The 22,711-nt window shown below is 29.0% G+C and overlaps 5 protein-coding genes across 11 annotated transcripts; 4 read left to right on the top strand and 1 right to left on the bottom strand.

The window, feature by feature from the left end:
* Position 1: 1 nt before the first annotated feature.
* On the top strand, positions 2–3,441 carry LOC122567662 (solute carrier family 35 member G1-like). The gene is made up of 3 exons (XM_043726462.1): positions 2–596; positions 688–903; positions 970–3,441. The coding sequence occupies exons 1-3, from the start codon at positions 285–287 to the stop codon at positions 1,450–1,452; spliced, it is 1,011 nt and encodes a 336-aa protein (XP_043582397.1). The 5' UTR covers positions 2–284; the 3' UTR covers positions 1,453–3,441.
* Positions 779–10,168, bottom strand: LOC122567653 (zinc finger protein 91). 4 transcript variants are annotated; one of them, XM_043726437.1, is made up of 8 exons: positions 10,075–10,168; positions 8,782–9,147; positions 7,794–8,708; positions 7,525–7,650; positions 7,147–7,383; positions 6,752–7,079; positions 5,299–6,663; positions 779–1,193 (listed from the first exon to the last, which is right to left on the bottom strand). In XM_043726437.1, the coding sequence occupies exons 2-7, from the start codon at positions 9,108–9,110 to the stop codon at positions 5,326–5,328; spliced, it is 3,273 nt and encodes a 1,090-aa protein (XP_043582372.1). In that variant the 5' UTR covers positions 9,111–9,147; positions 10,075–10,168; the 3' UTR covers positions 779–1,193; positions 5,299–5,325. The 4 variants fall into 4 exon arrangements, with proteins under 4 accessions (XP_043582372.1, XP_043582374.1, XP_043582370.1 ...); XM_043726439.1 differs by having other exon boundaries at positions 1,061–1,193; positions 5,593–6,663; XM_043726435.1 differs by lacking the exon at positions 779–1,193 and having other exon boundaries at positions 3,739–6,663; positions 10,075–10,167.
* Positions 10,169–10,198: 30 nt separating this feature from the next.
* LOC122567658 lies at positions 10,199–12,829 on the top strand. 4 transcript variants are annotated; one of them, XM_043726455.1, is made up of 6 exons: positions 10,199–10,289; positions 10,611–10,780; positions 10,856–10,946; positions 11,011–11,091; positions 11,165–11,242; positions 11,306–12,829. In XM_043726455.1, exons 2-6 carry the CDS (start codon positions 10,757–10,759, stop codon positions 12,646–12,648), a joined length of 1,617 nt encoding a protein of 538 aa, XP_043582390.1. In that variant the 5' UTR covers positions 10,199–10,289; positions 10,611–10,756; the 3' UTR covers positions 12,649–12,829. The 4 variants fall into 4 exon arrangements, with proteins under 4 accessions (XP_043582390.1, XP_043582389.1, XP_043582388.1 ...); XM_043726454.1 differs by having other exon boundaries at positions 10,212–10,301; XM_043726453.1 differs by having other exon boundaries at positions 10,246–10,414.
* Positions 12,830–13,089: 260 nt separating this feature from the next.
* LOC122567945 (ARF GTPase-activating protein GIT1) lies at positions 13,090–17,365 on the top strand. The gene is made up of 13 exons (XM_043727131.1): positions 13,090–13,430; positions 13,826–13,959; positions 14,030–14,142; positions 14,213–14,399; positions 14,470–14,600; positions 14,759–14,948; positions 15,007–15,079; positions 15,479–15,676; positions 15,746–15,912; positions 16,323–16,493; positions 16,560–16,739; positions 16,810–17,040; positions 17,110–17,365. The coding sequence occupies exons 1-13, from the start codon at positions 13,373–13,375 to the stop codon at positions 17,299–17,301; spliced, it is 2,025 nt and encodes a 674-aa protein (XP_043583066.1). The 5' UTR covers positions 13,090–13,372; the 3' UTR covers positions 17,302–17,365.
* A 1,639-nt stretch (positions 17,366–19,004) lies between these two features.
* On the top strand, positions 19,005–22,686 carry LOC122567414 (nucleolysin TIAR). Its single transcript, XM_043725877.1, has 3 exons — positions 19,005–20,019; positions 20,166–20,462; positions 20,599–22,686. The coding sequence occupies exons 1-3, from the start codon at positions 19,432–19,434 to the stop codon at positions 20,890–20,892; spliced, it is 1,179 nt and encodes a 392-aa protein (XP_043581812.1). The 5' UTR covers positions 19,005–19,431; the 3' UTR covers positions 20,893–22,686.
* The last annotated feature ends 25 nt before the right edge of the window (positions 22,687–22,711 follow it).

The following is a 22,711-nucleotide window of genomic DNA, read 5'->3' as shown; positions in this document are numbered from 1 at the left end:
TCAAAATGAAAAATGTCTTTAAATAAATGTAAAGAGAATCATAGTATTATAACAAATTTGATCTTATAATTAACATTTTTTACTGTTTTACATACAGACGAATTTCAATTCGATCGTTACATTTTCCAAATCTTCCTACCAGCATTAATCTGTAATAAGCTGTTTGACGTGCTAAGCTGTATGTTAATTCTATCAGACAGCAGCTGTATTAGCGGTAAACGGTAGTATACCGCAAATGTCTCGTTCAGTATAATCGTGTATTGTAGCTGTAAAATAACCAAAGAATGAAGTTCAGCATTGAATCTACTGCTTCTTATAACAGTATACATCCAGAATATCATTACACAGAACAATTCGCCAATAATGCTGAAACATATCAAGAGGGTACCAAATGGTATGGAGTATTTTTGGCATTTTTATCAGGTACATTTTTTACAATTAGTTCTGCATTAGTCAAAGCAGTAGAAAACGTACATCCTATGGTATTACTGGCTATCAGATCTATTCTACAAATGTTAGTCATGGCTACTGTAGCACTTAAAGTTTCCAAAAGTCTTTTTGGACCCAAAGGGCAAAGAATGCTCTTACATTTGCAAGTATGTTAACTATAAAATTAATAATAGTTATATAATATTCTATGTAATAATAAATAAAAATAATCTAATAAAGTATATCATCTTTTCTTAGGGAATAGTAGGTGGTGCAACTTTATCATTATTATATTATAGTTTTCGAAAATTGCCTATAGGAGATGCTACAACAATCATATTTAGTTCTCCAGTGATTGTTATTGCATTATCTTTCATTTTGTTAAAAGAACCTTGTGGAATATTACGTGTGATAGTTATGTGTGCACTCTTTGCAGGTGTTGTTTTTGTATCTAAACCACCATTTCTATTTCAGGTAAAAGAACAACATTTTTTATACTTCTGTAAATAAATAATTTGATATAAAGTATTTCTTTTTTAGACATATAGAACTGAATCGTACAATGTGATGGGATATGTATGTGCTATCTTAGCAACCCTATTTACAGCTCTTAACATAGTTATTATGAGGAAGTGTTCGAAAATCCATTATTCAACAATAATCTTCAACCTATCTTGGTATTCACTCATTACAGCAATATTTTTCTTCTTCCTTGTGTCAGATAATCACGAACAAAAATCAAAGTTGCCACATGATTGGATTACCTGGAGTAAAATATTGTTAGTAGCACTAACTGGATTATCAGGTCAAATTTTAGTAACTAATGCATTAAAGATAGAAGGTGCTGGAAAAGTATCAGTGACTAGATCTTTAGATATTATTTTAGCTTATATTGTACAAATATATTTTTTTGGAGATCAGCCTACATCAACCAGTATCATTGGAGCATTTCTAATCATAGTCTCTGTTATATGTATGGGATTTGAGAAAGAAATTTATAATGTTTGTGATTTTATTCCCTAATTAAAGATACAGTACCTTAAATTATATACCTGCTCTTAGCATAAATATAGATAATATTATACATATTTTTATGAATGGTGAAAACATTGTTGTTATACTGTTATTATGATTTCCATAATATAAAGTTTTAAGACTTTATACAGTATAATATTAAATTATATATAACTACCATTCATTTACATAATTTTTTCAACCGCATTAATTTGTATATTTTGTATAAGTTTTAATGCAAAATAAAAACAAAAGCAGCAAGTATTTGATAGTGTAACTTAAACCGATTCTATCGAATCTGTACCATTTTTTTTAAACTTGTCACTAGATAGAAATGACACAACTTTAAAGTATACAAATGAATACATATTTACAATTGTACACACATCATTACTATATGTACTTTGAATTATCCGTGACTTTGTGCGGACGTAATTAATTATATTTTTATAATTATTGACGCGGTTTATTAAAAAAAAAATATATATATAACTACGATTAACAACAGCATACCATATCCAAGATAATAGTATGTACACTTTCTTTCTTTAGCTACTTTATCTCTGATAGATACAAACAATTCTATCGAGAAAATGCTAATTTAGAGCTTATAGATCTATACATATTCTTAGATCTTATATAGTTTACAACTTAAGTAATACATATACGAATTTTTCAGCAATTGTTTAAGATTTTATCATGCAACATAGTATTGTATGCTACACTATTTATTTTAGATTAATTATCGGTAGAAAGAAGCCACGGATACTTACATGCAATCAATCTTCTTATAGTTGAAAAAACAGAAAACTTATGTACATGTTCTTGTCTGTACCACTTTTTAAATATTTTATTTCGAAATTTCATCCAATTTGCATTTCTTTGCAATTATTGCCACCTGCACTAGCTGCTCTATGCACGCGTTAACTAAATCAATTTTCGAATCTTTTGTGTTATGCTTAAATAATATTAAAGCTACCGTTAAACGGGAATGTAATTATGTGTAATATTGAAATAAGAATTATTTATACATAATATATCAACTTTTGTCTGAGATTTTTGATGTTTTTTTTTTGTGTAAATTTATATTTACATAGTTCTTATCCAAAAGTTGTAACTTTACATTGGTCACATATGAATTTTTCTAAATTTATAAGACATCCCTAAATGTCTTGTATCATAATTTCGAAACAGTATGAAGTCTAGTTTGTATTCTGTGAATTTAAGTAGTTTTAAACTGGTTTTAATTGTTTCTTCAGCATTACATCACTAATATAATTACATATACTACTAAAAAAATTAATTACTATTTAAGTATGTACACAACATACAAAATATGATGCTGTCCTATGAATATAATTATTAAACGCATTCTCTATTACTTGAATGTTTCTCTGAAAAGTGTCTTTTTTCCTTAAACAATATTACCAATATCTTTTAATTTACTTGTTGAATTTCTTCAAATAATTTCGTTTATATATAAAAATATAGAAACAAATGAATAGTGGGCATTGTGCACCATTTCTATAAAGACAGATAAAAATATCAAATAATAATATATATATGTATATACACACACGTTGTTTTGCAAAATGTTACAAATGGTATCAGAATTTTTATTATATTCTTCATTATATTCAAAATATCTCTTAGTTATAAAAATAGAGCACACACTGGTTTTGATTGATTGCCTCATATAATGCCATTGAAATACAATTAATTTAACTTTGGAATACATATATATATGTATATATATTGTATATATATGTATATATATATATACAATTACGCATATACACATATATCACCTCGAAGCTAAGAAAGATATTACAAAAGTCTACAGTATCTTGGATTAAATATAATAAAATTATTGTATGTTACTTTATACAAGAAAATATATATATATTTTAAATAATTTTTAAAACATAATATTCAATTATACGACCTTGCAGACTTTAAACAATTTGAAACATTAATTAGATGTTTTTTATTATTTAACATAATATTAGATATTAATTAGTAAAATATAAAACATCTGCAAAGCAATAAAAGTCTTGAATATTTGTAACATGTAATTTAGTAAACAGCAAATATTATTTTATATAAAATAATTTCAAATTTAATTTAATACAACTTTTTGAGATGAAATATGTTTCTTATTAATAAAAATTGTATTCAGAGTATTCGAACAGAAAAAAATGACAAGAAATAATTAAAAATTAATTGAACTATTTTTATCTGAAAATAAATAAAATTATTAAATCTCTTTAGTAATAATTAGAAAGAAAACTTTAGTATCTGTGTATAATTATTTATTTTTATGGAACAAAGATGCAATGTTGCAAAAGCTACTTGTCAATATATCTAAAATATTTGTACGATAGTATATACACTATCTCCAATACTCAAATCTTTACTCTGTAACATTAAACTTTTATGAGGTTATAGTAATATGTAAATTTATATTAACCAAAACAAAATATAATTCTGCCTTTTCCTCTATGGTACTGTTTAATGTAATGCTATAATAGCATTCATCAGTTATAATAACAGCATCAGCTATAAATAATATACAATTGTTGGATGATATCACATCTAGTGAAATATATATTTTCAACATGTAATATAGGTAAATAAATAAGATAATAGATACATTAGAATTTTGCCTTTCTTTTAAGTTTGAAATTCATATTTGATTCTGCATATTATACCAGCACTTAAATTAAAATAATTTGGGAGCTTATAACATTTAACTTTTAATGGTTCCTTTTTCATCAAATTCTACATATGTTTCATATAGTTACATATAATGCCAAATGTATTAAAATGGTTTTCTAATTTAAAAAGAACCATTCAGATATGTTAGTATAAACAAAGTATACTATAATAATTATTATATTTTTGTTATGAATACTATTAAAGAGTAACAATGCATTCGTGTTTCTTGTGTCACAAAATGCCCCAAAATATGAAAATTAATTTGTACAAATATGTTTTCATTGCAACTTGTGAAAAGTATGGGTATTATTACATATTACAATGTTACAGATATTTGATTCAAGACAAATTTATAAGTATAATCTCTTTTTTCTTCAAATATGAATTAAATAGTTAAGACCTAATTTCCCAATTATGCTATGTTGACTTCTACGTATTGTTATAAGTAAAAAATTAATGAAAAACAATCTGGGTTCAGATGGTAATATTGCATACAAATTGTTTATCATAATACTTCAATGCATTGGCTGTCATGTATCTAATTACTTAGGAGCTAAAAGCAAAGTACAGAGTAGATTTAATTCATATAAACGAATAATATATATTATAAAATACACTCGCATTAATATTTAGAATATCTTAATATTTTATGTACACAGCGTGCCATTATTTCATTTTTTGTTAAATTTCATTATAAAATTGTGGATTGTAAAAGAATGGTCTAAGATTTCAATCCTTTGACAGGGATAGGTGACTTTGTAAATTATAAATATATAAAATATTTATAACATTACTCATTGTATCATGATTCAATATGAATTTTGAGCCAAACAGCTTTGTTAAAGAGAAACACGAATAGTATAAAAAGGATATAGTAATAATGTTAATTGAAAACGATTATGTTTGAAAGTTTCTGCATACCATACGTAGAATGACGTAATAAACTAAAGACAGCATCAACTTTTAAAATATATGTTAAACACAAACATCTGGTGCACTTCATAGAGCAACGAGTAGAGGACATTTTGGCATAATAACATAATGTCAATTGAAATAAACATATAAACTTTCATTGACCATTGTTAAAATATTGCTTAATTAATCAAATATTCTTAAAATTGAACAAATTTTGCATACCTCATTAACTTCATTGAACAAATTAAATCAAATGTGTATTGGAACATGGACCAATAATTCTGCTCGGCTGGAAAATACTGCAGAACACATTTCGCATGTATATTCTACAGCATCTGGTATTATAGTTTCTGGAATATCATCCACAGGGGCTATAACGCTATGAACAGCCAACATACTTTGAGGCGTTGACTCAACTTTTACACTAAGTTTTACATTTCCAGTACCCACATCTTCGGTATTATTTGCTTCACCTACATCAGGAAGTATATTTTCTTCCTCAGTTGTAACACTTGCCTCGAATGCGACTTCTAAATTACTTCCATCCACTGAATGATCCATTAATCTTTCTGAATCCGTATTTTCTGTATTATTATTATTTTGTATTTCCTCGTGGTCAATATCTATTGGTTCTTGCTTAATTATATCTTTCTGTTTTTTAATTTTTCTCAAGACACCTGATTTTTTTCTAGGTGTTGGCTCCATTTTTTCATTATTAATAGCAAGAATATTCCCATTATTATTTCTGTGATTATTATTTGACGTTTTTTGTAAGTTAGGTTCTATTTTTATATTGGTTAATGGTGATTGATGATGTATTGGTGTTGGAGGTAATAAAGTTTCTTCCTTTGGTTTTGGGAATGTTGCAGGTGTTGGTTGAAATTTCCCTTCAATGTGATAACTAACGTTTTTTGTTCTTGGTCTGTTCCTTTCCCCGCCCGGGAAAACACCTAACTTATGCTCTTGTGGCATCATTTTAGGTGTCCTTGTTACCATTGTTTTAGTTTTCTGTCCCTTTTTAACTCCATCACCACCAATTTCTACAGGCACTCTTGTTTTTTGGGTATGAATCATTTTTGGTCTACCAGGTTGACATGAAGCTTCAGCTTCGCTTTTTTTCTCTTCTTTCCTAAGCTTCTTCTTAGAAAGCTTCGATTTTCCAGGATTTAACTTTGAATTGCTGACGATTGAATTTATATTTTGTAAAGAGTTTTCAAAACTTTTAAGAACATTCTGATAACCTTCTTCAACGTTCGATCGATGTTGCTTATTTTTTCTTCCAAGCTTTCTTTTTGTATTATCATCTGAATCAGAACCTCCTTCCATATCATACTGCTCAGTCATACGCAACATCGTATTGGTTTCATGGGTTTTTAATTTACGTCTTCTTTTATATTTACGTGGTCCGGTTTGTGGTTGACGTCTTAACGCGGTATTATCATCACAATGTTGCACAATATGAGCAACTATTTCTTCCGATGTTCCATAAGCATCACCACATACTTTACATAAGTATGGTGTAATACTACCTACACATTTTGGATCAGGACCTGAATGATGAGCACGAACGTGTTCTCTAAGAACAACCTAAGGTAAGAAAAAAGAAGTAATAGAAAATTAAGATATAATGTATTTAAATGGAATAGTAAAATATATTTTAATTAAGCTGCCTTACTCTTTGATTAAAAGCACGTGGACAAATTGCGCATCCATATGGCTTTTCTCCTGTATGGATACGTTCGTGTTTTCTTAAAGTTCCGCCATCAGCAAATGCTTTCCAACAAAATCTACAACCATATGGTCTTTCTCCAGTGTGAATGCGAATATGAATTTGTTGTGAACTACGACTACCAAATGTTTTTCCACATTCTCGGCATGGGAAAGAACGGCCACCTAGATCTTTATTATGTGAATGACGGTGGCTAACCAAAGCTCTACCATCAGGAAACTCTTCTCCACACTCGTCACAAGCTACCATCTTATTGCGATGTGATACCATGTGTCTAAAACAAGATTGTAGTAAGTAAAAGATTGGGGTTACAGACATATAAGAACAATTATAATAAGTACCTTCGTAATCTAGCTTTGCTGTGAAAACGTTTCCCACATTTTGTACATCCAAAAGTTTTATCGACATTATGAACCCATGAATGCTTTAATAAACTGCGTTTATCTTTACACGTTTTTCCACAAAGAGTACATGTATTTGGTGGAGCATCTTGAGCATGATTTTGTCGAACATGTTCAGCAACTTCAGCATCATCACGACATCTTTCCCCACACAGTAAACATCGATGACCGGGTGATCTAGACAGGTTACACAATCTTTTATAGTAATATTCATTTAAATATAGAATATAAAAAATTTAGAATAATATAAATTTTCAAAAATATTATTATCCTACAGATCCAAACTTTAATTAAAAAGAAATCTTAGTTAAATAGTACCTAGCATGAAGTTCAGCATGTGCTAACAATGCCAAAGCTTCCTCAAACCATTCACCACAAACATTACAAACATGAAGTCGACTTGGACCTTCCATCATATCAGCAGCCTCCTGTTTGACATGAATCCTAATGCAATCAACATTAAAATTAATATCACATTGTAATTTTCTTGCAAATTGGTCAAGCATTGAGACAAAATGCAGTTTTAGCCAGTATATGTAATCTTAATAAATAAATATAGTTTGTCCACTAGCATAAAGTTATCTTACTTTTGATGGCGTTTAAGTAAATCCAAACGATGAAAAGGAACACCACAAGTATTACAACAGAATTCCCCAAATCTTTCATCTCCTGTATATGTGGCATCATTATCATATTCGTCTGTATCAGATTGTACTGTACCACCATGTTTGATACGAACATGTTCCCTTAAACTATTAACATCCCAAAACATATCACCACAAGACGTACATTCAAATGGACTATCACCACCATGTATGCGTGCATGAGAAGCAAGTGCTTTTTCCCTTGCAAAACCAACACCACAATACTGACACACATATGGTTTTGTTGGATCAGTTATAGGCCACCGTGGTGTTTGAACTTCATTTGATACAGGTGACATCTGTTCAGTCCATCTTGAGCTTGAAGCATAGTTACTACTGCGCGCAGAATTTCTACTACTCATTTCCTCCAAAAGGCGCATATCTTCATCAACATAATCATAAGATTTACTGACGTACTTGCCCATTTCCATTTTATTATCTTCTATATTGCGTTTTGAAATAGAATTATTTTTGCGTTTTCTTGGTACGCTTGATTGTACCTTTTTACGTCTACCTTTAGTAGATTCCTCTTCTTCTGGTGCCAATGAATCATCATCATTTAAATCATCCTCTAAACCATCTCGTGGTGGTGCATAAGCATGAATCTTTAAATGATTCATAAGATCACATTTTCTTGCATAACGTGCTCCACATAAATTACAACCATGAGGTCGATCTGTTTGATGTGTCACCATATGATTCATTAAGTTTGCTTTCTTTCTGAACCTTCTGCTACAGAAATCACATGGATAAGGTCTGCTATTTGTATACGAATCTTGATCAATTGGCAATGGTATCTCCATATCATCATATTCCAGCAAATTTTCATGAGATACTTTTACTTCTGATATCTCAACTCTTCAAAATGTAAAATTAATTAATTATTCAATTTATTAAATTTAACTTAAAAAGATATTTTATTTAAATTTACCCATCTTCTGGACCAGATCTATCCCAATTATCTGCAATTACTTCTTCTGTAACCTGTATGTTTAAATAATCATGACCTTGATCTTGTGGAACTATATAAATAGATTCCATGTCGTTGGATTGTGGTACCATTAATATTTCTGACCCTGTTGTAGAAGTAACATTGGGAACTGACTCTACTGTTTCTTCTATTGTAACTTCTTCACAAGCTCCTATCACTTCCTCTTCTGCTCCAACAAGTTGTGCTTCTAAACCACATATTACCTCTTCGTGGATAACATTTCCCACCTCCTCCACCCACTGTAGTGTTAAATCTCCAGCAACATCCATTTTGTTATAATCTAAACTTATTTGATCACTGAAATCACTAAAATATAAGAATTACTTTTAATCTTAAAGTCGTTATAGTGATCATTTTAATTTTTTTTATTTCATTACTTTGATATGTTATTTATACAATATCTATATATCATCTACCATTATATACATAATACACAGAACGTATAAGTACATAAACATCAAAAATGTATTATATGAGGTTAAATACTGACACAATTAATTTAAATCTAAAGAGATATGGTTCAAATTCAAAAGAACAAAACCTTCTTTTTAATAGATGATTATCTACTTAATTTTTTAAGTAAAAATAAAACATTGTGAATTAAAGAACTGTTTTCACAGAAAGTCTTCTATCTATAGTAACTATCTTTGTAGTAAGAAAATAATTACTTTCATTCATTAATTACAAATTGTTAACAAAAGATTCCTCTTTATACATTTCCTATTGAAAATGAGTTAAATTTATTTAATAATATGTAATATGAAATAACATAAGGTGCAATGTTGAAAGTTGTGTGTGAAACTAACTTAGAAGATACAGTAAGTCATTCAAAATTATTTATCAATTATGGATTTAAGATTTTCTAAGAGCGTTTTCACTAAACTTTTTAAACAACGAATATTTAAAATGTTGACATCTAAGGTTATATTATATAGGTTATGACTTTAGAGGTTATAAGAAGCATTTCGAAATAGAAAATTGTTTTACGCGAATGAACCAATTGATAGAAGTGCCAAATAGATGGGTAATGAAAAACAATGGGTGGCCGATAGGGTAACAGTATTTTACATATGATCAAAGCAGTAGCCATAGCCTCTCTTTATTCTGAGCCTCCTTCCATCCAATTACACATTACGAACTATGCTAAAGTGGTACTTGTTCGTGCACGCGTAGAAATTTTCTGCCTCAATTCAATGCTGATAGAAATAGACGCAATCACAATAATTTACTTACTGTTAAATATCCTCTACACAGCTATTAACCTAACCAAAAATACTTTATCGAGATTAAGAACAGCGTCAACCTTCGGTTGTTTTCAATTTGGAGGGGATACGTTTAGAAATAAATTTAACAAAATGGCCGACAGATGTGACTTTGGGGAATAGCCAACTATAGATAAGAAATCTACGCAAGATCTTTCACATTTGCATAGTACTTGCCTGTAACAAGTAATTAATCGTGTAATGTACATTATATACATAAGTATCCATAAAAATTATTGTTATTCAATATATAACTTTTATTTCTAACTTGTGGATTTAGAATCATAAACTAAACGCGCGATATGTAAAATGTAAGTTCACAACTTTTCATTGGTGTATGCTACGCTTGCATAATGTAAATGCGCCATTCCATATAACTGAAACATGATTTGTCGCTTACGAATCTATTCATTATTGCGTTTCATGATTAAAATCCGTTAAATTCTAAGAAATTTGAATTTGTTTATATACATTATCTTTACATTTGTATTTTATTTATGTTTATAGTGTAATTGTTAAAAGCATCTAATTACTGTAGTACATTATGTGAAGTAAGAATGGATAAAATAAGTAAAAAGCAACTTGTGGTATAAATTATAATGTGAAAGATATAATATTTTGATACGTTAATACTTAATTAAGAATTAAAAATAATGCCTATTACATCTAGTTCAACAGTGGGTGTAAATTAAATTTTGTAATATATAAAGAATCTACATAAATGATATACATGATTATATATTTTCTTTCAGGGTAAATCCAAAGTTAAGCGACCACAGTCAAAAAGGATGACAGAATATTCAACCTGTTCAAAATTACTATCAAACAGTGTACATAAAAAAGGTAATATAATATAATTTTCGTACATAAATCAAATAGTCCTACTAATTAAGTTTTTATTTTATAGACTATGAAAGGCCTCAACCAATTAAAATTGCACAATTGCTTCGTCTACCCGAAAATGTAAAAGGCATTCCTCAAGATAGTGGTACATATATATATTCTGTCCTTAATCTTTTTTATATAAGTGTTATATATTCATAAAAATAAATGAATTTCAGTACGTAAAAGAACACAACCAGAAAGATTGGGTGCACTTTCAAACAAAAAAAATATAAGGGCAAATATGGAACAAAGTGGTTAGTATATATTAGTATCTTTAACTAAATATTTATAATAACATATAATTTTATTTTTGTTAGATATTCAAATTGAATCCTCTAAGAAGCATGTACGTAGATTTCTTAATTTTAATGGTACTCCTATTAATGCTACAAAAAATAACAATGTAAATAAAACTCAACCAGATAAATCTGAGCATCATCATAAGATTTCTAAACCAATAAAGAAAAGAAGTTTATTACTACCACCAAATGCTATAAAAGATAAATATTTAGAAAAATGTAATGTGAATATAACTAGGCAGTCAACAATATATGAAATATCAAAGGAAATAGATGAAATAAATACTGATTCTAAAAATGAAAATAAAATCACGAGTGAATCCTTAGCTGTTAATATTAATTCTGCAGTACCATCTAAGAATGGGCAAATATATAATGAACAGAAAATTGTTCAATATTCTAATCATTCAAAACCAAATCCTATTGATGTAAATCATGTACAACTTTTGGAAACATTACATGTAGCGTTAAAATCCTCTCAACAAATAATAACAAATAATGAGAATCAGGTGTTTACACAAAATAATTCAATACATGAGAAATTTATTCCAAACAAGAGTGCTTTAAAATGTGACATATCATCAGAACCAAAAGAAACAGATAACTGTATTCAAAATTTATATAATGATATTGAAGACATAAAATTAGTGGCTTCTGGAAATTGTACAGATGTGGAATCACCTGAGATGATCTGTATAAATAAAGATAAAATTATTCGATTGGAACATGACTTAAAAGATTTATTAAAAGAAACAGAGGAAAGGATAACTAAATTAAGATCAGTGTTAACACATGTCACAGAATTACTTGTAAAAGATAGAGATATTACTTCTGATACTGAGAATAGAAGTAATAAAATGATGGACAAAGGAGTTCAAGTAGAAACTTGTTGCAAATCAGTACAATATTCAGAAGAACAGTTGAAGACACCTATTACACATATACCACAAATTACAGTAATAAACAAAAAGGATTCAAGTGAAAGTAAGTCAACTGGAAATGATGAAAATAAAGAAAATGACAGAGGTTTCAATATAAGAAGAATGTCTGATACTGCAGTAGCAGATGGAAGTTTTCTAGAATTAGAAAATCAACTTAATATTATGCACGCAGAACCTATTCAGAATTACTTATCTAAACCAAAGACCCCTAAAATTCTAAAAAAATGTAAGCAGAATCGATCACTCAGAGAATATATGGCGTTAAAGTCAAATATAAATTTTTTAGAAACTCCGGATGGTAAAAAGTTCAGATCTTTATGTCAAGTTGATAGCATAGACAAATCTGTTAATGTAACATATATATCGAATAAACTGCTCACGGATCTTCAGAATTTATACTCTGAATCACCAGATTCTTAAATATGAATTTCTTTATGTAATGATATTGAATTGAAAGATATTGATAAATATATGTATTTAATTTATATACAAACGTTATACAATAATCTAATATATTATATGTAGTACAATTATGATTAATTAATGTAAGTTTTATGATTGTGTATGTTAATGTGTGCATGTTTAAATTTTAATGTAAAAATTGTTCCAAATTTACATAAAAAATTTAAATATAAAATAAATATATGTATATTTTTTATTAAATAGAAATTAATAAATATATTTTTGTGTATTTATTAAAATACCAATTTTAACAAGAAAATTGAAATTATCATACAAATTTAACTTCATAGATTTTATATAAATTACAAATATAAGTATAAAATAAAATTTCTTATAATATTGTTAAGAATATATAAGTTTTTGAAATACATGTGAAAAGAATATTTAATATAACGTAAAAATGGAATAGGTTAGAATAAAATAATGTAAGCAAAAGTGTATCGTATGATTGCATATCTTTTACGATGCTCGATCAATGGTGCCACTACTTCAAGCTAGCTTGGGATGATTTCTGTCACAGTGAAATCATTAAATATATAATGACATCCAAATTAGGAATTCTTATTTCTAAATTGGTTTTCGATGTTATTATTTTTAAAAGAACCTGTGCATTATGTTACGCCTTTTAAACTTCTCATAACAAGTCTAACTACCGTACTTTAACGAAATAAAGGTAAAGAGAATGGCTCGGCCAAAGCATAGAGTTAACACGGATATATGCGCTGACTGCGGAGCACTCGGTAAATGCATTCTTCTCTTTTAATGATTTATTTAACATACGATCTTTATTAAATATATTTAATTTCTTACTAATATTGTGTAATCACGTGTTAATAAAAAATTGTTTTCAAATTGATTAAAACTAATTACATTTCCTATATACTTTTTCACATGTCTATGTTATATAAGGTAACTAATTTATGTATTAGAAAATTATATTTTATTGATAATTTTTATATAATTACCGAATTTTGTAATGTATATTATATTAACTTTGAGAAAAAATTATTGTTATTTGTGACTTTATTCATGTAATTTCTTTCTATTTATTACAATTTAACATATTAATTTATCACTGATGATTCATATTTTATCATAAAAACTACATGGAAATAAATTTTAAAATTGCTTTTAGAACCAGGATGGGCTTCATTGAACAGAGCAATTTTATTATGTGATGACTGTTGTGGTGTACATCGTAGCCTTGGTCGTCATATATCTCAAATAAAATCACTTCACAAGAGCATTTGGCATGCAAACCTCCTTAATGTTAGTAAAAATAAGTACAAATTTAGTCAGAAAGTTTCTAATTTAAAAAATAATGATTATTAACTTATAGATGGTACATACATTGAATGATAATGGAGCAAACAGTATTTGGGAACATTCCCTTTTAGATCCTAGTAATTCAAAAATTAGTAGAAGAAAGCCTCAAGCTAAGGATCCACTACAGTTAGTATAAAATATTTTATAACAAAATATGAGATATAAAATTTTAATAGTGATTAAATCATTTTTATAGCCCAATAAAAGCTGATTTTATTAAATCAAAACATCAACATTTAGCATTCATATTACGTCCAAGTAAAGAAGAATGTTGTAGTGAAGAAGAATTAAGTAGACAGCTGCATAGTAGTGTTCGTACAAGTAATTTAGAAACTTCTTTAAGATTACTTGCACAAGGTGCTAATCCAAGTTATTTTTACAAGGTAGTTTTAAACAAACCATTATTATATAGTTTAATGGTAGAAACATATCATACAATATTTCATTTTATAGGAAAAGGGTACAACACCTTTACATGTAGCTGCTAGAGCTGGTCAAGCTTTGCAATTAGAGCTTTTAATAGCTAATGGTGGTAATCCTAGCATAATTGATTCAAATGGGCAGACACCTGCTGAAATTGCCAAGTATGTAACTACTGAGTTGGCAACTAAGTGATTACGGATTTTGTCAATACCACCTAATGACAAAATCCGCAATCACTTAGTTGCCAATATATCCATACGCTTATTTTGCATATGAAGAAACATTATTTATATATGATTGTCATATTTTTGTTATTTAGAATGGCAGGACATATGGACTTATCTGACCGTCTAATTGAATGCATGTATGAATTAACAGATAGACTAACATCCTTTATATGTTCACGTAAACCAAACCATAGACTGGATGAGCATATAATTATACCTGAATGTACATTATTATTGGAACGAAGTGATCTGTGTTTAGAAGGAAGGAATAAGTTACAAATGGTAAGTGTACCTTATCAAAATATAAATATATTTATTATATGAACCTCCTTTTTTTTAGTTATCGAATCATTTGTTGGAAGAATTGGCAATGGATGTTTATGATGAAGTAGACCGTCGAGAAAATGAGGAAAGTAAGGACATAATTGAATTATATCATTAATTAAATCATTTCCAGAAATGAATAGATTAGCATCTGAAAATAATTCTACATTATTCATAATTTTGAAGTTTTATATGTAGTTTTTTGTAATGTACGAATTCATATATATAACTGATTTTATAGAAATTAAGTATACACAAAACAAACATATTACATTAATCCATGTTTTTTCATATATTATGCTATTAATATGCATGCTTTTTTTATTGCATCATTTTAAAGGAGAGGTGAGTTGAATTTAAAAGTTTTAATTTTATTTTAATATATGCATGATTTGAATAATAAAATAATTGTTATAAATACATATTATATTTTAATCACTTGATAATTGACAATATTAATTATTTTTTACTTTATGTTCTTGAAATAGTTTGGTTTGCATCTGCATCCTTACCAGAAAAATGTACAGTGCCTTTCCTACCAGTGAACCCACAGCTATCATCAACAAGAAATCAAGGTAGACAAAAGCTAGCAAGATTTACACCAAAGGAGTTTGCTACACTTATTATAGATTTTCTCATTGAGGCTCGCAGAAGACATATGCTTGCAAATAATGCACCATTACAAGGTTTGTAAGAAATTGTATAAATTAATTTCTTTAATTTATTCATTGTATCAACATGTGTAGTATTTTTAGATCCAGCTATTTCTATACTTCGTAAAGAGCAACATGGAAAGTATGGATCACAAATGTCTGATGATGAACCATTGTATGATAGTGTTGCTTCTGATGATGATTATGCATTGACATCATCTGACAATGCAGTGCCTGAATATTCCGCGCAGTTTAAAATGGATAACGAGGTACGTATTAAATTACTTTAACATAAAGTTAAAAAAGTAGTTATAAATACGGAAAGTATGGTATGAGATATAAAAAAGATGGACAATAAGTTACATGCTAAAAATAGATAAAATTGTATGGTAACGTATTAAAGGTACCAGCTCTAGTAACGAAAAGAAGAATAAGGAATCGGCTAAGTACATGGCTCTTCTGTAGACAGTGCTATTAGGCAAGTGCACAGGTCTGTTAGTGCATGTGCAGCCTTTGCCAGAGAATGCTATATAGTTCACTAAAATTTATAACATGATCATACTGATTATGTGTTTTGTTTTGTAACAACCATATAACTTCTAAAAGTTCTCTCTTTTTTTTTACTTTTTTCTTCGCATAGAAGTGAAATTTCATTGTGTATGTTAAAATGTTATTACAGGAAGCTTTTGCACCATTAGCTAAGGGACTTCCATCTGTCGTTGAAGTTTTAAAAAAACAATTAACTCTCTCCGAATCTACTATCAAGGATCTCCGTGAGCAAATTCATACTCTGCAGAGTACTGTAGAACAACTGACACATGAAAATAATGAACTGAAGCAAATGATTCATGTAAGATAAATATTTAATATCTTTATAATATATTGCAAATTAAAATCTGATGTACAAAAAATATAGGTAAAAGAATCTACTGATGGAGTTATTAATGGTCATGTTAGTGGAGAACAAGAGCCAGAACTAGAACCAGTGCTTGATATAAAAACATCTCTTAATAGGAGCAATCAACGTCCTGCGTCTATGTATGAAACACGAGAAGGTTTGCGAAAACCAAATTCGTGGTCAACGTCTATTTGTCAGGTAATAATTTGATGAAAATTTCTTTGATTTATGTTTCTTAATCTTACTGCATAAAATTTGATTGATACAGGCAAAACGAGATTCAGAGACAATATCTCGCAACAACACACAAAGTTTATGGGAATGCGGTGCTCCTAATCTTCCCCCTAGCGAGGAAGTTACTCGAAGAACTGAACAAGTTACAAGAAGAATTCAGGAACTGTGGATGGCCATGCAAGATCCAAAACAACGAGAAGCTTTTGTACCTTGTGCAGAAAGAATTCGTGTTGCTGTTGCTGAACTCACAGCTATATTTCCTCAAGTAAGACGTGCATTTCTTCTTTGAATGCAAACATAAATTTATATTAAACACATTCAAATTATGTTGTAGAATCCTATTGAGGAAAACATCAGATCTGCTCTGCGACAATTAAATGGTAATACAGGTAGACTTCAAGCAGAATGTTCTGGTCTTCAGAGATGTACTAGTGATATAGAACATATGGACAGATGCCTTCAGCAAGTACGTTCATGTGCTTATGATATTGCCAAAGCAACAAAGCTTCTTGTTACCCAATTTTAAACGTAACAGATCAAAGGCAAAGTATTACAAATTAAATAATTCTTTCATATTTGATGTATATAAATTGTACAGACGCTTAATATCCTAATACTCAAAATCATCACAGATTAATACATTGAATAAGTATTCGTCTTATATTACATAACAATAATTTGTTGTCCAATATTCTTATTTTTATTGTAATGTAAATAAGAAGCAAATTTTAACACATGAATATTCTTATAGTTTGTTAAATCGTATAAAACATGACACGTTTCAAGATTCGATATAATATTTACGTAACTTTTAATGTATGATAAAGACTGAATAGCCATGAACCAATGAATTTTATTAATATGCAATTTTAGTTTCTATACTTGGTTTTACAAATATACTTTCTGCTCATATAAGCTGGCATATGAGAAACAATTATAAATGTAAAAAAATTTATTGCATTCATGTGATTAAAAAAAAGTATTAAGTGCAATACCAAAAGGTTTAAAGTATCTTAAAGTTATTGTTAAAACCAAGTAAAAATTTTGTGCATTTTTAGTGCCAATAAAAAAATTTATTTTGCGATATCAGTAAATAATTATTTACCATAAAAATGTATAATTAAAAGATTAATTAATAAAAATGTGTTTTTATTGATAATTTATAAGTGATGAAATATTTATAAATAATCCATTTTGTATGTTTAAATATTATATTTTATTATATATACAAAAAACCAGCTTATATTAAAGCATTACAAATAAGTGAGAATTTTGTCGCCAGTAAAAGAAGAAATGTTTTTACTATTATTATTATTATTATTATTATTATTATTATTATTATTATTATTATTATTATTATTATTATTATTATATTAATGTGATCAACACATATGTAACAATGAAAGTTTATATTGATAATGCATTAATTATTTTACTTCAGGTATTTTTATCAAGAATTGCTCTTACTGTATTATGGGTATTAAGAATATATATTTAATAGTTAAATAAAATTTAAATATATTATCGTTGATGCAAACTATATGATATATTTACTGGCAAATATAATTATCAAATTGAAATCGTTTTTAAATACTTTTATTTATCCAAAGACTAATGTTTCATATTTAAATTAAAGCTAATAACTGTTGTGTAATGATATTTTAAAGTGCATGAATCATCATTATTTCTTATAACATAATCGTTTACATTTTTTGACTTCAGGATATTCATTTGGCGCGATGCGTTTTAAAATGAACAATAAAATCATCTTACATATTGTAAATGTCTCTGTAGACTAACCCTTATTTATATGATAAATGATTGTACTTTACAATATGGAGAGTGTATAGATTATACAACCTATCATAATTTATTTGATATTATCTTAATTATTTCTTAAATTTTATTCTTTTTTTTTTATATTTTAGTCTTAATAGAAAAAAATGAGCTTTAATAACAATTATTTTCCAATGTGATATGTATTTCTCATGGAAATGACTAAAACATAAGTTCTCAACTATTACATATGATATTAAAATTGATTATAGTTTTAATGATATTAAAGTTTTAATATTAAAGATCATTATAGTCAATTACTGTCACCTTGTGAAGGATAAATAATATCAACATTGTATTAAGAAAAAATTAAAATTTAATGGAAATGAACCTTAAAAAGTAATTGTCTAGTGAATTTTGTAGGCCAATGATTCACAAGCGTTTTCGCGCTACCTGTTATGAAATCTTCGACGGATGATACAAAAACACGTGTTCTTTACACTTTAGCTGACAAAGTTTTGAGTAATTCGGGTAAATTTAAGAAAGTTTAGGTGGGTAGGTAAAAGAAAGTGAACAGGCGTGAAGCAAGGGTAGTTTTAAGTAAGTCAATCGGTAGAATCGGAAAGTTTATGTGGATGATTGAAGGGAAAGTAGTGAAGCAGGAGAGCGGCCATTTTATGTTAGTATGACGTAGAGGCTGGGTGTAGCTTCGCGTTCAACCGTCCGTGTTCTTTGGAAAAGGCGAGAAAATCTGAATTCTGATGCTGGGGTCGAGGTAAATGCACGTACCACGCACTGAACGTGTGAACCGTAAATTAAGCCGAAGGAAAGTAAGGAAATTAGTTAAATAAGGAAGTACAGCCATCGTGAAAGAGCGAGCATGAGCGAAGAAAGCAATCCGCGAACGCTCTATGTGGGAAATCTAGACACTTCGGTGTCGGAGGAACTATTGTGCGCACTTTTTTCACAAATAGGTGCAGTTAAAGGATGCAAGATTATACGAGAACCAGGGAACGATCCATATGCATTCGTCGAATTTACGAATCATCAATGCGCGGCTACAGCACTAGCCGCCATGAACAAGCGATCCTTCCTGAATAAGGAAATGAAGGTTAACTGGGCAACGAGCCCTGGAAATCAGCCGAAGTTGGACACAAGTAATCATCATCACATATTTGTCGGCGACCTGTCGCCAGAAATCGAAACACAAACTTTGAAAGAAGCATTCGCGCCTTTTGGCGAAATTAGCAATTGTAGAATTGTCCGCGATCCACAAACCATGAAAAGTAAAGGATATGCTTTTGTATCATTTGTCAAAAAGTCTGAAGCTGAAGCAGCGATAGCAGCTATGAATGGTCAGTGGCTTGGATCTAGAAGCATCAGAACAAATTGGTCGACTAGAAAACCGCCACCACCAAGATCCGAAAGGCCACGACACTCAAATAATAGTAAACCTAACTATGAAGAGGTATGTTTCAAATTTCAATAGTGGTCACCTATCAATTTCCTTACCCGTGTGTCTAATTAAGATCTATAGAGGTTATATATAGCTCACTTGTTGACAACATAACTAATTTTGTTTATTTTCTAATTTGTGTATATTATCGTTAATAGGTGTATAACCAAAGTAGTCCAACTAATTGCACAGTATACTGTGGAGGTTTTACAAATGGCATTACAGATGACCTGATAACCAAAACATTTTCTCCCTTTGGTACTATACAAGATATAAGAGTATTTAAGGATAAAGGATATGCATTCATAAAATTTACTACTAAGGAAGCTGCAACACATGCCATAGAATCAACACATAACACAGAAATTAATGGTAGCATTGTTAAATGTTTCTGGGGAAAAGAAAATGGAGATCCTAATAGTGTGGGCCCAAATGCAAATCACCAAGCTCAACAGGTTATTTTTATTCGTATATTTTTTATTTTGATGATCCATATGTCTTTTCTTTAACAAATTAAAAAAATAACAAATATTACATTATATATTGTTTAATTTTATTTTATTGTTTAATTTATTGTTTTTTGTTTAATAGGTTACAGCTGGGGCTGGACAATATGCATATGGATATGGCCAGCAAATGAGTTACTGGTATCCTCAAGGATATCCACAAATGCAAGGTCAATTTTTACAGCCTGCTCAGTACTATGGTCAATATTATGGACAACAGGCTCAATATATGAATAGCATGCGAATGCCAGCTCCTGGTGCAGGTACATGGCAACCAGCACAAGCGACCGCTGCACCGCCGACTGCAACTGCACCATTGCCACCAGGTCAGCAACCTGCAATGGTAACATATACCATGCCACAATACCCCACGCAATGAAACTGATCATTGATCAACATCAACTAATTGTTACATATGATACATTTGCCCTTGGGGCGTTTGCAAAATCTGTTCTGTCATATACCTATTCCAACAAGTTTATTGGTATTTTGACTGCAGCATCATATGTACAAATTTTCCAGATGTACTTCGTTTGAAGTATTATACAAAAAGAAGTTCTTAAATTTGGTTGTATCAATATCAATTGGTATTATATTTCAAAAGACTTTCTCAAAAGTTCAAAGTGATATATACATTGATTATATACACTGAGATATTTAAATATACATCTTTCTTATATGTTTTCCTTGCCAAACAATAGAAACGTGTACCATTGTAACGAATGCAAATGTATCTTGCAATTTTCATTGAAAAAGAAAATATCATAGCAGTCAATCCATCAGTGTAATATAACAATTTTTTCAAGACGATTTTTACGGTGTTGAATGAGGTATATTTCTGAACTTAAAATTGCAGCCCCTTGATGAGCCCTGCATTCGTTGTGCTGCGTAAGGTGTACGTATGTATGCGAACATTGCGTTGTTATATTTTTAATATTTTTGCCACAATAATATTTAATATTTTATCAATCTTTAGTTTATTTCAAATCATTAATGAACAGAGATAAATGTTCATTTATGGTAAACACAAAGTATGACATTGAACATAGTATAAGATAGGGATTATAGGTAGACACGGCGCCTGTGATGTAGCTAGATTTGGATGCATGCTTTGACGTGTGCAGGGCCCTTATTAAAACTATGCGAGTCGATAAACGAGTTGTAAACTTTTCTCGTTTTGTGATATTTATCGTCGGTGGTAAATGTACAAAAAACATTCTTATAACAAATTTTAAGAAAATACTTCTGGAAGTGTCAAAAATGAAATATTTTATGCTGAATTTAATTTAATCGAATATACTTTGTTATACTGCTTAGTGACTCCTCTCCATTTGTACAAAGAAATAGCAAATCTTGATGTAATTATTACAATGTAATTTAAGTATAATGGTAATGATAATGGTGAACATTTCCGCTAAGAGTTGGAGTCACTATTGTTCTACCTTTATTGATTTGTATATCAATAGTTGAAATTATGTTCCTTTAAATATGTTGTAAAATATTCAGTTCTTTTCTTGTAATAATTAGTATATCAATTGACAATCACATTTGATGTTATCTGATATTTTGACATCATTGCAATTATCACATGGCACGATACATATGCCTTCGTGTCTTCCAATTACTCTACAGGTGAAAATTATTGCATAACTTTAATATTTTCAATTTTCAATAAAGTTAGGTTTAATATTTATTTATTACGTTTTTTAAGAATTTATCATTTTCATTCTGATTATTTCTTGAAAACTCATTTTCCAAAATACGTTTCTTTAAGTTAATAAATAAACAATAAATAAATTAGAGTGAGTTAGAGTAAAATTTATCGATACTTCGCTTCACCACCGACGATAATAAGCCATAAACCTTTCAAAACGAATTTGTATAAAGTCAGTACTGAATGTAATAACAGAAGAAACATAAAATCGAATATAGCAATGATTGACTGCGATAAGTGATATCGAACTATGGAGAGCCAATTTAAGAAAAAAACTTGTCTATGGATCAATAATAATCAGTGAACCGATGGAAGACATAAAAAAAAATGTTATATAAAAAGTAATTTAGGTACAGTAGGGTGCGAAGCCCTCGAAGATGCTTAGGATAATGTTATCTTATAATAAAAACAAATTGTCCTTTGAATGAAAAAAAAGGAATAAATATTTAAAATACACAATATTTTGTATTATTTCATAGCCCAC

Source organism: Bombus pyrosoma, linkage group LG5, assembly GCF_014825855.1.
Source record: "Bombus pyrosoma isolate SC7728 linkage group LG5, ASM1482585v1, whole genome shotgun sequence".
Taxonomy (NCBI): Eukaryota; Metazoa; Arthropoda; class Insecta; order Hymenoptera; family Apidae; genus Bombus; species Bombus pyrosoma.
This window is presented reverse-complemented; position numbering and strand designations above follow the sequence as displayed.

Excerpts from the sequence above, each read along its gene's own strand:
- LOC122567662 (XM_043726462.1), top strand. The coding sequence starts at position 285 with ATGAAGTTCAGCATTGAATCTACTGCTTCTTATAACAGTATACATCCA. Across the intron at positions 597-687 it reads GAATGCTCTTACATTTGCAA|GGAATAGTAGGTGGTGCAAC; the intron begins GTATGTTAACTA and ends ATCTTTTCTTAG. Across the intron at positions 904-969 it reads AACCACCATTTCTATTTCAG|ACATATAGAACTGAATCGTA; the intron begins GTAAAAGAACAA and ends TTTCTTTTTTAG.
- LOC122567653 (XM_043726437.1), bottom strand. The coding sequence starts at position 9,110 with ATGGATGTTGCTGGAGATTTAACACTACAGTGGGTGGAGGAGGTGGGA. Across the intron at positions 7,384-7,524 it reads CATGCTGAACTTCATGCTAG|ATCACCCGGTCATCGATGTT; the intron begins GTACTATTTAAC and ends TAACCTGTCTAG. Across the intron at positions 7,080-7,146 it reads AGCAAAGCTAGATTACGAAG|ACACATGGTATCACATCGCA; the intron begins GTACTTATTATA and ends ATCTTGTTTTAG.
- LOC122567658 (XM_043726455.1), top strand. The coding sequence starts at position 10,757 with ATGCCTATTACATCTAGTTCAACA. Across the intron at positions 10,947-11,010 it reads AAACAGTGTACATAAAAAAG|ACTATGAAAGGCCTCAACCA; the intron begins GTAATATAATAT and ends TTTATTTTATAG. Across the intron at positions 11,243-11,305 it reads GGCAAATATGGAACAAAGTG|ATATTCAAATTGAATCCTCT; the intron begins GTTAGTATATAT and ends TATTTTTGTTAG.
- LOC122567945 (XM_043727131.1), top strand. The coding sequence starts at position 13,373 with ATGGCTCGGCCAAAGCATAGAGTTAACACGGATATATGCGCTGACTGC. Across the intron at positions 14,400-14,469 it reads ATCCAAGTTATTTTTACAAG|GAAAAGGGTACAACACCTTT; the intron begins GTAGTTTTAAAC and ends TTCATTTTATAG. Across the intron at positions 15,913-16,322 it reads AGTTTAAAATGGATAACGAG|GAAGCTTTTGCACCATTAGC; the intron begins GTACGTATTAAA and ends ATGTTATTACAG.
- LOC122567414 (XM_043725877.1), top strand. The coding sequence starts at position 19,432 with ATGAGCGAAGAAAGCAATCCGCGAACGCTCTATGTGGGAAATCTAGAC. Across the intron at positions 20,020-20,165 it reads GTAAACCTAACTATGAAGAG|GTGTATAACCAAAGTAGTCC; the intron begins GTATGTTTCAAA and ends TATCGTTAATAG. Across the intron at positions 20,463-20,598 it reads CAAATCACCAAGCTCAACAG|GTTACAGCTGGGGCTGGACA; the intron begins GTTATTTTTATT and ends TTTGTTTAATAG.